Raw genomic sequence first — 15884 nt, 5'->3', positions numbered from 1 at the left:
CTGGTGGTTACCGGGTTCCAAGAATATAGCATATTTTCTACATAATTCTCTACATGGACTCTGATTCACCTGTGATTACCTCTGGATTACATGCATATGAGCGTAAGATAATTTACAGTCCTAAGGTTGATACTAGTACGAATATGTGAACGATCAGTAAGGTGATCAATAGCCTTGAATCTAGCGACCATATCGGGGAGCGCCCCTCCATATTGTCCTGCTTCCCAGCTTGTACAAGCCAACATTATCCACCACCCATGGAGGCACCTACAAAGGCTCCTTCCCTCGATCATGTTCCGATCCTCAACGCATGCCCCCTCCACAGCACCTTATACACCAATCTCAGATAATCGACCCATCCCCACAAAAACGCTACAATTTGTACCATCCATCTCGTAAAGAAATCCAGTTCCGTGTCCTCCACCGCGAGCGTTGATGGGTCTGTGACAGGCATGATTAAATACATTCGGGAGGCATACAAAGGTTTTGTGCATTCGTGAAAGAGGGAGAGGGCTTCAGAGGCTGTCGGTCGACGATGAGGAGAGACATTTTGCATGAATGAGAATAGTGATCGAAGTGAAGGGATCGACTGAGAGAGAGGAAATAATAAATGTTAGTCACGGAACTCGTCTCGGGAAGTAGAAGTTAATAGGAATATGTGAACACTCACTTTACCGAAAAATCCCTCTAGGATCATTCCGAGTACGAATACATCACCCTTGAACGGGTCGTATAATTTCGTAGGCGCCCGACTCCCCTCAGCATCCATCTCGTAAATCTCCGGAATTCCTTTATGCCATCCATGACGGAAGTTGACCAGGCGGCGTTTCTGGAATCTGGTACTGGAACCGAGGTCGATGAGGAAGTAGCGGACGGGAGTTTCGATGCGATCAGAAGGATTGGTTGCTACAGGAAAAGGATGAGAAAGAAAGTAATCAGTTTTGAAGCACTGAAGGGAAAGAACGGACAGATACCAGAAAAACATTGGCTTGATGCATCCATCATGAGGTTTTCAGAGCGTATATCCCTGCAGCGAGATATCTTTCAGAAGCGATGAATAAACTCAGAGTAATGCCTACCGATGGGCAATATTGTGTTCGTGGAGAAAAGTCAGTCCCTAAAGAAGAAAAGTTGTAGAATCAAAGCCAAAGAATGAAACTAGAGTGGTACCTGTAATATTTGCCTCACGAATTCCAATGCCTCCCAGACCAATCTGAACGGTATATCGTTCCATTTCCTCGCATACGGAAACACGGCGATAAAGGCGTTGGAGAAACCTTGGGTGCTGAGTTGCTTCATCTCGGCAGGCGTAAACACTTCGAAGGAATCTATCATCTGGATACAGTGATTGCGAGGGTTGCGGGCAAGTGCTGGTGAGGATAAATATTGCAGAATCTCTATCTCGTTTGAATCCGGGGTATTTATGTGAGTGGACATGGAGATAAGTTTGAGGGCGACCAAGGCACCATCGCTAATCCGTATAGCGTCAATGACGGTCAGCCGGCCAGTGGACTACAGACAAGTAGCGTGAACATTCGACGGAAAGGCTAGGCAAGAAATCTTACCGGTTCCGCATCATCGTATTCATACTTCCAGGTTGGCCGCATCAACAATTCTGATGTCGAAATTCCATCTTTGATCCATGAACCGACCCAGCCAGGACGGTATCGTGAGCGTAACCGATACCCTCGTCGTTCGACATAAGGGTACAGGTCAGACCATTGTTTTTCTTCTTGAGTGAGGCCTAAAGGATAGTGAGGGTCATCTTCTTTGCAGCCCTCGGATGCTGGTAGAGGTGGAAAGGTAGATAATGAGGCAAGCATATAGAAAGCGACTGGTGATTTGAGAATGGCAGTAGACGGCAGTGAAGGGAAGCAAGCGTCAGATCGTATCGTTCATAAGATATGCAAGTTGGCGGAAGTAGAGAAAAAATAACCGAATGACGAGGAATATTGACCATGCAGGGCCAAGAATCAAATCTGCGTGCCGGAACGTTGCCGTAAATCTTGGATCTTGGGTCCAGGTTGGAGACTTGCAGTTCGTTGAACCTGAACGTCTAAGGAAATTACAATAGGTGTCAGCAGAGAATGCCAGCGACGTCTTGTGAGGACACGCACAGTCAGCGCACCTGCGCACAGTTATAGTAAACACTTCGTGTAATTTTGTGTGACCAAAGTCCGGACTAAAGACTGTGGCCAGAAGAGCAGTAGCCGATTAGCAAGCATCGAGAGATGATGAAAACTTGTACGCAATTTCTTGGATTTCTTTCCTGAATCGATGCGATTTCCCCATAATGAGACGCGGCGCGCACGTGCTCTTCATTTGATCATTGATTTCAACCGACGGCTTATCCCGACGCATCATCATCCGTCGAAATGCTTATAAAACGGGCAACGCGCAACACTCACCCCCTCGCCGCTGGTCGCAATTGTACCTTCATTCTTGAACGTTGGACGCAGGCTCTCGTCACTACGTTTTCCTCACATCGACTCCATCCCGACTTCTCTTCAGTATGCTGTTTTCGGGCTCTCTTCCTTCCGTTATATCGTCATCGTTGTGTTTTTACTTGCTTTGGGTTATCGCTTCCGTCAACGCAATTCCTCTGTCCCCAAACCCGCTCAGTTCAGCGACTCATGTAAAGAGTCACTGATCAAATACATTCCCGTAGAGCGTAAACTGATTGATCATCGTAGGACTCCTCTAGATCCAAACTACCCCAATCACTCTCCCTATACCTCTTTACATGCAACGGTCAGGCTGTTTCTCTTGCAAGTGGGAAGAATTTAGCCTTTGGAAATAAGGGTGGTGCGTACCCATAATTGATATAAGACTCTCATGGTCATTTACACCATGTTCATCATGTTATAGAAAGGTGGAGCCTTCTGTTGGACCCTGAACAAGGAATTGGTCCGTATAGACCCGGTGTATGTGCTCAGAATGAGTATGCGGTCGTTAGTGAGTCGCTCTTTATGGACGGCCCGAGCGTTTCGAATTCAGTAAATTCACAGAATTTCTGCTCTCAACTGAAAGCGTCATGTAAGCTGACCTGTTCACATTGCTCGCGGGATCCTAATATCGTCTTAGGATCGAAGATTTCAGGAATCACCCAATGCTTTTACGGAAGGTGAGCATTCTTCCCAAGTTATACATTGTTCCCACTCGCTGAAACGCCACCTAGTTTGAGAGCGATGATGATAAATTACGTTCCTATAGACTTGTAAACGACCAAAAGATTCCTCAGAGTTTACAACGCACGCAGAATCTGTTAAATAGTCGTGATGTTCTCCTAGTGTAAGCCCTTCAAATTCTCAATCCCTTTCGACTCTAATGGTGCTACCAAACTAGCCCAGCTTCGATAGGAGAAAAATCGATTGATAAAGCTGTGATGCTGAATTCCAAAGGTGTGTGGTATAATCAAAATGAAAAGTTGCAGCTTATTCTTGTCTTTTTCATATATAGCTGTTTCACCTCCTGCATTGACGTATTATGGTCATGAGACGGGGCAAAGTCTACAGGAAGCATGGTTGAGGATGTCGAAATCTCATGCTGTGTAAATTCTGTACAAGCTTCAGTTTCGTTTAATATCATCCCTTTCCTGTTTCTGTTGTGTGGGCCATCCCGTTTCCTACGCCTCAGCCATACATATTGGTATTCTTCTAACTTTATTCGATTGTCGCGTCGGCGCATCACGGTGTGCTTATCTCAGATCCAAGTGACTGTTTGTTTAACTTATGCTCCTTCCATTTCCAGACGCTCTCGACCTCAGTAGACATGGTTCAATAATATTTCTCTGGCAATATCACAATCTCTCACTTACGCTTTCAGAATACAAAATGTCTATCGTTGAATCGGCGCCGGCAACGCACCAAACGTCAAGATGAGATGATGTTCAATCTGAACTTATCTCGTAATTTTTCCTTATCGTTCGCACTGCCAATCGTGAGTACTTGACCGTAAAACGTTGAAACTAGATCTCCTCTGTCACTTGACTCGAAATCAAGCATGTACATTGGAGAAGCCAGGCCCTCTTGATTGCAAGGACAAGTTCGTTTTTTTCTGGAGTGGAGATTGATTGAACGTCATGAGAGTGTGTAGGTACTCTGAATAACGCTCTGAGAGACGATGATCCCAACCCCATCTCCTTCAAGGTTTGTAGAGGGGTCGAGTATGGAACGTAGCACAATTGCCTGTCGACAGGTCACTCTGTTTCGATCCGACATCGATTCGTTATAGCTGCGCGGTATGATCAAGGATAACAAGGTTGAAGTCAGAAACGAGTGAGAAGAGTGAGGGCTCTTGAATCCGCACAGTGGATCCTGTTTTCTGGCTCACCCATTTAGGTGTCGTTTGGTAGGCGCAGTAAATCCGTGATACTCAGTCGCATCTAAATCATCTTCGATCATCATCCCGCAAAATCGTTCATACTCCGTTTATTGTATTCACGGCTGGGCCTCGAAGGTATATCTCTGTCACATGAAAGTTGGTCCTCATAATGAGGACTGGTTCATTGCAATCACTCGAGACGAATCAACGTTCAGGCTCAATTAGTAGTTTCTTCGACCGCTTGTCTTACATTGTCGACTGCTCACCAATGGCAAATAAGTCAATCGTTAGCCGCTTCTAAACCAATGCATGTGTCAATGACCAATACGCTACTGTAGATAAGTTCCAACACTCCGCCACGTCATCGTAGTCCTTGCTCTACTTATAATATAATGGGCCACAATCTTATCTGAGGGTTTTGAACTGATGATCTCCTCGCGCGCGCTCGTAGTCGGATAGTCATCTCATTGACTCGAGTTCTTCTTTACACATGTCACGAACGACAAGACGACTGTGAATCAGTCCTTTGCAGGGGAATCTCTATCAGGTCGCCATTTCGAACTGTCGATAACGGTCCTACTTAGTGCCAAACAGGCGCATCGAAAGATGGATTTTGTCATCTCTCCTGTCGACTTAATTCCAAGTAAGCTGTTCGTCATTTCTGTCGAGTCTGTCATTTGCCAATACGAACTGATACGAATGTTCCCGAATAATCCCTGACCACTCGAGGTAATCACTGATTACCGTGAGATTCTAAGACTCTGATTGCTTTCTCGGGGTACTTACTTGGCTAGCGCTGCAGAGTAGGAAACATGTGCTAGTATATACTCTCCTGCTATCAGCAACCTAGCAGCACCTCAAGTGGTATGGCCGATTCCCGGTCAGCCAATCATCTGCTCAACCTTCTCGAATCAGAGATGGCTGATTATATCAATCATGAAGCGAACCTTCTCCTTCTGAATTTTGTCCTTTTAACTTTCCGTTATTCGAGAAGTTCCTCATGATTACAAACCTTGTGTTTCGATATTTAGTAGCTCTCCGGCTCCTTCGAAGTAGAGCTGGTGGCTTGTTTCAAAGAAATTTTTCGTTATTCACAAACGGATCAAGCGTCTTATTCCTGTGCACATGTATCTTTAACTGTTCCTTGAAGTGTCAGATTTATCGTAAGCAATCATATATGCTACGATGTCCCCCATGCTATAGCAATGAAGACTACAGTAGGCTACAAGTCTAGACTACTACTGTGACTTGTCACTTGATGCAATGCCGCAACGGCGGCATTGCCATACTGTACATTTGAATCCGCTTCAACTTGCTTACTCTACTTACTGTGCTGGTTCAGGTCCTGGAATCTGCTTCACGCTTCCGAGCTGATATGCTCTGTGTTTTGAGGTGCACCAGAAGACTTCAAACAAAAGAAAATGTGCACTCAATTGTCATCATCAGAATCCTACTTGCATCAAATGATATCTCCATATCAAGTATGTATGTGTATTCTACTTTCCACGGGTTTCTATCCTTCGACGATTTGACAGACGATATAAATTCCGGATCCGCCACGATTTTCGTTGTCCCCCCCTTTTCTTTCTCTCTTCCAGCCTCTTCCCCGCACAACGCAGGACTGATATGATCGCAGAGCCGGACCCTTTCGCAGAGTTCCTGCGCCCACCGTTGAACGAAACGCCGTCAGAACGAGCCACGAGGAGGATACGTGAGGCAGAGGAGAAGCGCATTAGCGACGCGATAGACGAACAGATCAGGCAAGAAAGGCAAATTCTTCAGAAACAGAAGGAGTTGGTTAAAGTTCTACTACTTGGCCAATCCGAGAGCGGTGAGTGACAAATGGTTCGGCCAAAATTATAAAATCCTGATTATCCATCACAATGAGGAAAATCCACGACTTTGAAAAGTACAGTTATTTATACATCCTCATCAGAGACATTGATGCCAGCCAATGCATACAGACTTTCGTTTGGAGTATGCCCGAGAAGAGTGGGAGGCGGAAAAAGCTTCCTGGAGAGCAGTGATTCAACTCAATCTCGTGCGGTCTATCACTTCTATTCTAGATGCTCTGCAAGCCGAGATCGACGGGGAGCCTCCCTCTACTATTCTTGATAACGACGAGCCAGATACACCTGCCCAACCAAGGGGATCAGTTGATATTCTTTCTGAGTTCAACGATGCGGACTCTAATCCATCTACCCAACCAACGCTTTCTTCGGAGGAAATACAGAGATTTCAGTTATTCCGTTTGAAGCTTGCCCCCCTACGCCGTGTCGAAATGGATTTGAAGTTGAGGCTCGGTGCGGCGACAGAGGAGGTAACAAGCATGGATGAGATACCAGAAACTCAAAGCGACCCAGGAACGGATATCCACTCACTAGAGTCACCGGACTCCAGACATATGCTTCGTATGCGGAAAAATCGGCGGCGAAGGATACAAGGAGAGGAAATGGTCGTTCGGGGACTGAGATGGAGAGAGTTTTTGACGTATGGAAGAACTCGGAGTATATCAGGGAAGACTAGGGCAAGCTTCGAATTCCAGGAATCCACTGAAGGGGGCGCTGCTGAAATTCTTTCTGGATGCAAGGAGGACATGAAGAGGCTCTGGCAGGATGGAGACGTTCGAGGTATCCTCAAAAGGCGTAAAATGGAGATGGAAAACAATGCAGGATTGTGAGTTTTGGAATATACTTCGTCTTTTTCCCCTATTTAAATAGGCTTCGTAGCTTTCTCAATGATATTGACCGGATCGCGACACTCTCGTATCTTCCATCTGACGATGATGTTGTCCGTTCGAGGCTCAGAACTGTCGGAGTGCAAGAATACCGCATTTTTGTGGATACAACGAACAGTAATTCTCGAGGCCCAACGTTAGTTTTTCCGCAGCTGATTTCCTTTTGCATCAGCATTGAATCTGAAAGCTAGGCCGAGGCGCGAGTGGGTCCTCTACGATGTAGGGGGGTCCAGAACCATGGTGAGTGGCCATATCATTTCTTGAACTTGTTCTTTGTTTGAATTTCCACTCAGCGCCGCGCCTGGATCCCCTATTTTCAAGATGTCAACGCTATCATATTCCGTGAGTTCCATCGCTATCTATGCGAGAAGTAACATTCCTCATAATTCATTTAGTTGCTCGTACGTCTTCTGGGTCAGTTTGAGCGGTCGTCAATATTTCTCAACGAAATTGAAGCCATATCTGGTTTCGATGAGGTCCTCCTCGAAGATCCTTCGGTCAATCGCTTGAACGATTCTGTAGGGTTATGGAAGGCAATAATCTCCTCAAGGCTGCTTCAACATACCACGATGGTGTGCTTCCTGAATAAGTGCGACATTCTCAAACGGAAATTGAGAAGCGGGATCCAATTTCGAAACTTTGTTCGGGATTATGGGAGTCAACCGAATGATATAACGCCCATTGCAAAGTGTGGGTGTACTTACGCTTGAACAAGCACCGGTTGTAGCAATTGATAAACTGCGTAGTCATTAAAGATCGATTCCGAAATATTGCAATCAAATACTCTAATCAGCAGAGGACAACGTATATATATACTACTTCTGTTACGGTTTGTGCAGTGTCTCCCCTGCTTGGTCTCTACAACTCACAGCTAGCTATGCCTTACAGGATACAAAAGCAACTGCTACTACGTTGAGATCGGGTGGGCCATTCCCTTCGCTAAAATTCCATTCTGATCTCAACGCCTCTTATTCCAGTTCGAGACAGTATCTTCAGGGAGAATCTTGCTTCAGCTCAATTTGTATAATTTATTCTTCTTTACTACTTGTAAATTTCCCCTTGTAACGCCTATTGGAACTGAAACAATTCCTTTCCGAGAATCCTCGGGCGTGACTCTAGTCTGCGACATCGCCACCAACCGCTTCGGTGAAGTAATTTTCCATAGCCGAGTGGCGCCAGATGTCGGACAGCGATGTGAACCGCAACTCCATGGCGCATTGAGTTAAGGCATACTTGCACTTACACGCTCACTTATAACTAGTACGGTTCCCTGATTTTAATGAGTTTACATTTTTCTATAGAGCCTCTCCCTCCTCCCCGTCCAACTTCCTTCGAGATCATGAAGGAGTTACATGACAGTCGGTTCAAGGAGTTCCCCGTTAAACGGGACGCTGAGCCAGCAGAGGTTATTTACGCCCAATTTGCCCCTCCAACTCCACCAAAGACGTCTCCGCGATGTGAGTAGCTTGATTTTTTCCCTATCGCTCTTTGTAATCTCCCGCGCTTTGAGGAACTCATGATCAAGCTAATACAGTTAACGCCCAGGACGCAGAAATCACCGTTGTCTCTTCCGACAATGTCTTGTTTCGTTTACACAAGATGAATGTTCAAGTGACGTCCGGCGGTTTACTTCAATCTCAATCGAAAAGCCCAGGAATTCAGGACGACTTCCTCACGTTGACAGAGCCAGCCGATGTGCTGGAAATCCTGTTCGAATTTTTATATCCAGATTACGAGACAGATTTGGAGCGGCTGGAATTCAACGCATTGTTGAGCGTGGCGGAAGCAGCGGAGAAGTATGGTGTGTTCTATGCGATGAGCCACTGTACATTCTGCCTTCGGTGCGTATATCCTAAAGTTATATTCTCGTCTCTTGACCTAATGACATCCACTTGCATCAGGAAACATACGCTTTTCCATTCTGCCGAACTGATAAGGTTCGCAGTCAAGTACCGGAAAGAGAAGATGTTGGCGGAACTTACTCCTGCTTTGCTGGACATGGAACTTGAGGAGGTAATCACCATCTTACCACCGACAGCTTTTGGTGAATTTGTGCGTGATCCCATCTCTGCCCATCGTGTCGTGACTCGTTTTGATGACTTCTGCCAGTGCATCTTCCGCGACAGATGGATTAAAGTCCTTTTGAAGTGCTTTGCTCTGATCATTGAATCCAGCGCCGACCACGATCAGAACCAAAATTACCCATGTTTCAAGGAACCTCAAACACAGATCACTCGGAGGCTAAAGTCCTTCCTGGACGACGCCATAGCAAAACCTAGTTCTCTCTTCCCTGATCAACTCGACCGATCTTTTCTACAGCTTGAGGCCATTTTGATGGGTAACGGTTGTGCGTGGTGTAAAGACGCCTTCATAACGTTCAAGGATTGCGTGTTGGATGAAGTGAAGGAACTTCCACGGACGTTTGCGGTTGAACTGTATTGATCATGAGGTGCGCTATGGAGGCTTCGGAGCGAGTTGTTTGGTTTGACATGGACATATCTGACCGTCACATTTTTCGCACATAATACGAGGTTGATAGATCGTTTCGTGTTTCACGAACTAGAGAAAGGACGACTCATCAGGGTCAATATTCAGGGGAGAAGTCCCGAATCCGAAGGGCGCTCACAGACAGTGTCCGTCTCTAGAAGTAATGCCTTTGAATCATCTCTTTCAGGAGTAGTAGTAATATAGTACTACATACCATTATCATATCAATTCTTGGCGGTCTATAATGTTCAGCAATAGGGCCTTGAATCATCAAGAGAGGTTCAGGTAATTGGAACTTTAGCTTCGACCTTAAGTTGGCCTTGGAAGAGAGCAGCAATAGTCTTGACGAAGGAAGAGCCTGGAGGTAAAAAAAACGATGCCATTTGTTTAAGAACTAGTGAAAATGCGATGCAATGAATAGATGGTAATACAATGATATGACGAAGATAGATGACAATGGTTGGTCAGAATGAATGAGGAAGACTGCAGTAGGCAAGTTGAGGGCGCACGATATAGTAATCACAAAAGTATTGCGTTGAGCAATTGATTTGGAACGAGTATGGAATGAAGGGTAGCAATGGGAATGATATGATGATATAGGAAAACGAGTGACGAGGAAAAGAGCTGTACAGAGAATATATCAATTGAATAAGACATAGAAAACCAACGTCAGGGCAACAATGCTGAGCACCTTTCCCAGAACGCCACCTGCCAAGCCGGCGAGTTCTGGGTCGACTGTCGTGGATACTGGATTTGGAAGCAGTGTATACCTTGTATGAGAGGAGGGAGTCTCTTCCGCAGAGTCGGATTCAGAACCAATAGATGCGGAAGCATCACAGTCAAAAGACATGTGTGAGTTGGAAGAATCATCACAGGAGTCAGAGTCTTTCTGCGAAACCACATGCAAGGATGAAATCGTGGTGGGAGAAGTTACGAGGTAAGGCGAGCCGCAAGATAGACAAGCGTGCGATGTGTGCAGCTGCTGTCAGTATGTAGGTTTAGCTCAGTAAGAAAATAGAATGGCAAAGAAAGTATTGCCCGACGTACATATTGCAGGTGTTCATCACATAGAACCTTCTCGCAACACGACGTTAGAAACGGCCTAATGGCTGGCTGGAGGCTGCATAGAATACGTGTTAGCATCGGAGCATGAATAAAATCGGAGATACACACCAAATAGCACAGTCTGGGTGTGAAGATCTAATTTGTAAATGCGACCTCTGCCTCTTCATTGACGTTGCAGGCAAGAACGCGTTAGGGAAATTAGAGGGTTCTGGGGGCGGTGTAGGTGCCACAGACTCTGCGCCAAGATTGAGGGCGAAATCGTCTTCCGCGTCTTCGTGATTTGACACACAAGGACATGCGAGTGGGCAAAACAAGAATATGATTCGTTTGAAGAATTTGTATGAATGTGAAAGGTCAGTACAAGTACGGAAAAACAGAGAAAAAGAAACCTGCCGTATTCATCGTCGTCAACATCAAATTTATCCGGATACAAGTCCTGAATAGATACCAGTTCTGGTTGCATACTTTTCGTTCTCTCTCCAGAATCGTCGGACCAGGTGGAAAATTAAAAGAGGACACGGCATGTGAAAATCTTGGGTGAATTATATAAGCATCAAGCCGCCGAGGAGTCTTACGACCTTTTGGGCGGTTTCCTCAGTCTTTTATACCTGCATCTCGCTTCAATACTTTCGGACTTCCGCGTACTTTGGCAACTTCTCTAAATAAAACTCTCAGAGCAACTGTTCCGTTCAGGCAAAAAACCAGCATTCTTCCGTCGATCCAAATGTCAAAATCTATTCTACAAGCGGATCAACGCTTTTCTTCAAGTCTGCTTATCGGCCAGTGTCGGGAAGGGGCTGGATGCAAGGAGGACTAACAAGCTCGACTGGGCTCTTTGGTGAATACATGGATGTCACATGGCTGGCATCCATAATCGAGAAGATCACTCAGTGGACCCAGATGAAGTTGATCTTGGCTTGGATTCGATTTTCATTGTGCGTTCTCTTGAGATTTGATTGCGAATTGAGCTTAGTGAGGATTCTTGTAGGAAGTTCCACGACTACCATCGCCTGAAGCGACGTTCAGTATCTTCCAAGGATCGCATAAGGAATTCCGAACTCGACCCGTAGGCTCACATCCGCTTTGGGGACACCACCTGTATGGGTTTCATCCCATATATCTCGTTCTGTACGCCAATTATTAATTATTGCTCATTATCTCTCAATATGCTCAGATGGAATTCCGTGCTCTCGATAGCTTCTTATCTTGAACAACGCCCATCACTCTGTCAACACAAGAGTATTCTAGAGCTTGGGGCTGGAGGAGCGTTGCCTAGTTTAGTTGCAGCGGAATCTGGAGCTCGAAAGGTACACTGGATGTCTTTTATCTGATTACTGTCTGCACAGTACTGACAAAATAGAAGCACAGGTCGTGATTACCGATTACCCTAATACAAAATATCGAATACAACGTCCGGGAGAACGTAGACGTAGATAGAAAGGGAAACGTCGCGGTCGAAGTACGTTTTTTAGTTGTTTCGTTTCGTCGGGTTGAGATCAAAATTTTTGCTATTGAAGAGCTATCTATCTGTGGCGTCGTCAGAACCACGTGGGATCCTTGACATGAAACTTAAAAGGAAACACTTTCTTATTCTTGTTTTACCACGTCCTTGCACATTCTCATCCTCAACGTCTGCGCTATGTCCGAACAACTGCAGACAATTGAGTACGCAATTCCTTCTCAGTATCTACTTCAATTAATTCAATTTCGCATAGGAAATGCAAACACACCAAATTTCTACAGTGCTCACACATAGCCCACTGGTGTTTCGGTCACTGGTGTTTCGGTGACGGGTAAGGCTAAGGATGGTGGGGAAGAAAATGAGCCCGGCCTCTCACCCTCTCTTCCCTTCCAAATTCCAAGCTCTAGGACGATGGATCCCGAAAATTTTGACGATGTGATCTTCGTGAACGCTGGAGGTATATTGTTCAGAGATCGTATTTTCCAGGTGAGTAAACCTCCATTTGCGCACTGAGAAGACGGAAAAGCTGACGCGCAACCAAATGCATTCAAGTTCCGTGCTTTCTCAGTTGAAGGACCGAATCCGGAAACACCTGCATCAAATTGAGATGCTACACCCTCCTATCCCAGCGACTACCGTTGACTCAACACGACGATTATACTATGAAGGCAATCTCGCGATGAGCACTGTGAGTAGGTGGATGCATCGGCAAACACGACTCGTATCTTCGGAGCGCCAGCCGCGATTGGCTCATATATTTCACTAGCAACTGGGAGGGTGATCAAGGGAGGAAGTGACCGGGCGAGGTTGGTCAATGGCTCTCCAGTCCCCATCCTCGTCGAGTTATCTGGCTAGACAATATTTTGCGGGCCAAGGCTCGCAACCTTTCCATGGCGCCGGCCAGTCATTCTCCTCTGCTGCACTTATACTTCTGGTACGCGTTAGGTTCTCAAAAGTAGACCTTATAACATTCATAGTGTTGTATAGTATTGTTGCTGCTCCTTTCTTAACCTTGATACCCTGCCCATTGTTATTAGCCTAAAGCCCAATGCGTTGCTCAACTTATACTGCTGTCCAGCCTCGCTTTGCTTCAATCTTTTCCATCGAAAAAGTTGGTCCCTGATAAAATGCATCTTACGCGTTCTACATATCTCGAGTTATAGTCAGATATTATTCTACTGTACACCTCTAAGGATTGGTTATATTATGCCACTACGAAGAGATTCCTATTCCGTATGAGGCGCGAGACCAGAAGCAGGGCTGTCCCCACTAACGACATGATACCCTGGTGAATGTATGAATCACCGAGAAAGGTAAGAGAGCTTGTTGCTTACCGAAAATAGTATCAACTTGTCAAAGTTATCCCTCGTCTGCTCTTTGATGAACAAGCCCGATATCGGTGTCCCAGCAAGCGTAGCTGAGGCCATAAAAGCATATGTTCCTCCAATTCTTGCTCCGACACGCTCGATAGGTGATATTTCGGCAACACAAGACTGAAAGGAAGATACATCAGGAAATTTACGATGAAAGTGTAATCTGGACAAAGCAGAATTACAGGCGTTACCGAGAAGAAGGGTCCGGAGAACATCCCGTATAATGCTGCGAACGCAATTAGGTTTTCCTGCGCGAACGAAGTGTACCATAGTGCTAAGATTAATATTGAAGATATCAAAGTCGAGATGTAGCTTTACTTCACACAAACTGACCGGAAGCCATGCGTAACAGTCAGTTTGAAGCAACATCAGTCATTTTGATCAATTCGGCTTTCCAACAGCCGGTCGCATGACGGCGGGAATTCCGGGCGGAGGCCGTGTAGTTATTCCACTTGAGAAGTGCACTGCGATTGTCGCACTTCATCTGTATTCCCTGACATGTTTGACACACTCTCACATTCCATGGTGAATTTAGGAGTTGCTGATTCATGATGCAACCGGTGTCAGTAATGCACTTCATTGAGAGAGAATATATCTGAGCTGTGAGCTGGTGAAGGGAAGCAGGTGGCACATGGCCAGTGATACTGAATCAAAAGGTTCTGAATTTAGTCAGGAGCTTGAGAGAGTGAATTGCAGCTCACAGATTATGAACTGACCATGAACTGACCATGGGAAACATGGGTCAATTAACTAGGGCACAGTTGAGATATATTCTTGTGAAAAAGAAAGCACCATCCAGGTACTGGTTGTATATGGAATTGAATGGTCTAGCATTCAGTCCAGAGAGTGAGGAGGTGAAGTTCAGCTCACTGATTATGGACTGGGGATGTCAAAAATTCTGGACTTCCGCAGCGCCTGGCACAGAAATATTCTGGTGAGAAACAAATCACCTGCCTGGTGCTGTTGGTATATGGAATTAAATGGAGGGGAATTTGGATGAGAGTGTGGGAGAGTGAATTCAAGGCAGTGGAAGACTGTTTGATGTAATCTCACAAAGCTGAGAAATATTGTTGCTATTAAATGGCACTGGTACTGGTCTTGCACTTAGTCAAATGGTCACCCAGTGTTTCTGGGAACTAATTGAGGTTGTTTGGCCAGATTTAAGCCAGAGGAACACTGTCTGAATTAATCTCACAATGCTGAGAAATGTTGTTACTGCAGTAATCACACAACAATGGTACTGGTGGTGCACTGATTTGAATGGTCTAGAAAGTCAGCTAGTGGTTGTGGGAAGGTAATTGAGACTGGTGGACTCAATTCAATCCAGGGGAGCACTGTCTGATTTAATCTCACAACTCTGAGAAATATTGTTACTGCAGTAATTACACAACACTGGTACTGGATGTACCTTGATTTGAATGGTCTAGAAAGTCACCTAGTGTTGGGGGGAAGGTAATTGACATTGGTTGACTGGATTCAATCCAGGGGAACACTGGTTGACTCAATCTCACCAGGCTGAGAAACATTGTTACCGCAGCACAACACTGGTACTGGTCGTGCACTGATTCAAATGGTCTAGAAAGGCACTTGGTGTTTGCAGGAAGGTAGTCAACACTGGTTGACTCGATTCAAGTTAGGCTGAGAAATATTGTTGTAGGCATGAGCGCACCACACTGATACAGGTCGTATACTGCATTGGTGGGTCTAGAAGTTGATCTGCTGGCTCGAGGAAGGTAGTTCATCCTTCTGAGTTGGAATCAAGCCTAGGGAACGTTGTCTGATTGAATCTCACATGGCTGAGAAATATTGTTGTAGGCGTGAGCGCACCACACTGATACAGGTCATATACTGCATCGGTTGGTCTAGAAGTTCATCTGCTGGCTCGAGGAAGGTAGTTCACCGTTCTGAGTTGGAATCAAGCCTAGGGAACTTCTCCTGATTGAATCCCACATGGCTGAGAAATATTGTTGTAGGCATGAGCGCACCACACTGATACTGGTCGTATACTGCATCGATTGGTCTAGAAGTTGATCTGCTGGCTCTAGGAAGGTAGTTCACCGTCTTGAGTTGGAATCAAGCCTAGGGAACTTCTCCTGATTGAATCTCACGCGGCTGAGAAATATTGTTGTAGGCGTGAGCGCACCACACTGATACTGGTCGTATACTGCATCGATTGGTCTAGAAGTTGATCTGCTGGCTCTAGGAAGGTAGTTCACCGTCTTGAGTTGGAATCAAGCCTAGGGAACTTCTCCTGATTGAATCTCACGCGGCTGAGAAATATTGTTGTAGGCGTGAGCGCACCACACTGATACAGGTCGTATACTGCATCGATTGGTCTAGAAGTTGATCTGCTGGCTCGAGGAAGGTAGTTCATCCTTCTGAGTTGGAATCAAGCCTAGGGAACTTCTCCTGATTGAATCCCACATGGCTGAGAAAT

At 45.6% G+C, this 15884-nt stretch overlaps 7 protein-coding genes across 7 annotated transcripts; 4 read left to right on the top strand and 3 right to left on the bottom strand.

Moving 5' to 3' along the window:
* Window positions 1–31: 31 nt before the first annotated feature.
* C8R40DRAFT_1134593 (kinase-like domain-containing protein) lies at window positions 32–2217 on the bottom strand. The gene is made up of 8 exons (XM_046229315.1): window positions 2118–2217; window positions 1566–2056; window positions 1171–1512; window positions 1080–1117; window positions 975–1027; window positions 671–906; window positions 452–589; window positions 32–396 (listed from the first exon to the last, which is right to left on the bottom strand). The coding sequence occupies exons 2-8, from the start codon at window positions 1821–1823 to the stop codon at window positions 373–375; spliced, it is 1089 nt and encodes a 362-aa protein (XP_046079613.1). The 5' UTR covers window positions 1824–2056; window positions 2118–2217; the 3' UTR covers window positions 32–372.
* Window positions 2218–3601, top strand: C8R40DRAFT_1134591 (uncharacterized protein). Its single transcript, XM_046229314.1, has 8 exons — window positions 2218–2635; window positions 2694–2805; window positions 2869–2955; window positions 3009–3036; window positions 3085–3124; window positions 3179–3291; window positions 3346–3401; window positions 3460–3601. Exons 1-8 carry the CDS (start codon window positions 2513–2515, stop codon window positions 3552–3554), a joined length of 654 nt encoding a protein of 217 aa, XP_046079612.1. The 5' UTR covers window positions 2218–2512; the 3' UTR covers window positions 3555–3601.
* Window positions 3602–5613: 2012 nt separating this feature from the next.
* C8R40DRAFT_1134566 (guanine nucleotide binding protein, alpha subunit) lies at window positions 5614–8169 on the top strand. The gene is made up of 11 exons (XM_046229313.1): window positions 5614–6154; window positions 6212–6232; window positions 6288–6999; window positions 7053–7177; window positions 7233–7300; window positions 7354–7402; window positions 7456–7461; window positions 7517–7750; window positions 7807–7889; window positions 7949–7982; window positions 8038–8169. The coding sequence occupies exons 1-11, from the start codon at window positions 5950–5952 to the stop codon at window positions 8085–8087; spliced, it is 1587 nt and encodes a 528-aa protein (XP_046079611.1). The 5' UTR covers window positions 5614–5949; the 3' UTR covers window positions 8088–8169.
* On the top strand, window positions 8170–9851 carry C8R40DRAFT_1134565 (uncharacterized protein). The gene is made up of 2 exons (XM_046229312.1): window positions 8170–8517; window positions 8606–9851. The coding sequence occupies exons 1-2, from the start codon at window positions 8413–8415 to the stop codon at window positions 9500–9502; spliced, it is 1002 nt and encodes a 333-aa protein (XP_046079610.1). The 5' UTR covers window positions 8170–8412; the 3' UTR covers window positions 9503–9851.
* Window positions 9852–11172, bottom strand: C8R40DRAFT_1134559 (uncharacterized protein). Its single transcript, XM_046229311.1, has 3 exons — window positions 10721–11172; window positions 10595–10667; window positions 9852–10529 (listed from the first exon to the last, which is right to left on the bottom strand). Exons 1-3 carry the CDS (start codon window positions 10777–10779, stop codon window positions 10188–10190), a joined length of 474 nt encoding a protein of 157 aa, XP_046079609.1. The 5' UTR covers window positions 10780–11172; the 3' UTR covers window positions 9852–10187.
* A 297-nt stretch (window positions 11173–11469) lies between these two features.
* Window positions 11470–12929, top strand: C8R40DRAFT_1074737 (uncharacterized protein; the record flags this gene model as incomplete). The annotated part of the gene is made up of 7 exons (XM_046226758.1): window positions 11470–11547; window positions 11601–11740; window positions 11787–11919; window positions 12033–12071; window positions 12369–12560; window positions 12643–12766; window positions 12841–12929. 7 exons carry the CDS (start codon window positions 11470–11472, stop codon window positions 12927–12929), a joined length of 795 nt encoding a protein of 264 aa, XP_046079608.1.
* A 349-nt stretch (window positions 12930–13278) lies between these two features.
* Window positions 13279–13790, bottom strand: C8R40DRAFT_1241580 (uncharacterized protein; the record flags this gene model as incomplete). The annotated part of the gene is made up of 4 exons (XM_046233546.1): window positions 13279–13359; window positions 13409–13567; window positions 13630–13721; window positions 13781–13790. The coding sequence occupies 4 exons, from the start codon at window positions 13788–13790 to the stop codon at window positions 13279–13281; spliced, it is 342 nt and encodes a 113-aa protein (XP_046079607.1).
* Between the last annotated feature and the right edge of the window lie 2094 nt (window positions 13791–15884).

The sequence above is a fragment of the Lentinula edodes genome, assembly GCF_021015755.1.
Source record: "Lentinula edodes strain Le(Bin) 0899 ss11 chromosome Unknown C8R40scaffold_68, whole genome shotgun sequence".
Classification (NCBI taxonomy): domain Eukaryota; kingdom Fungi; phylum Basidiomycota; class Agaricomycetes; order Agaricales; family Omphalotaceae; genus Lentinula; species Lentinula edodes.
This window is presented reverse-complemented; position numbering and strand designations above follow the sequence as displayed.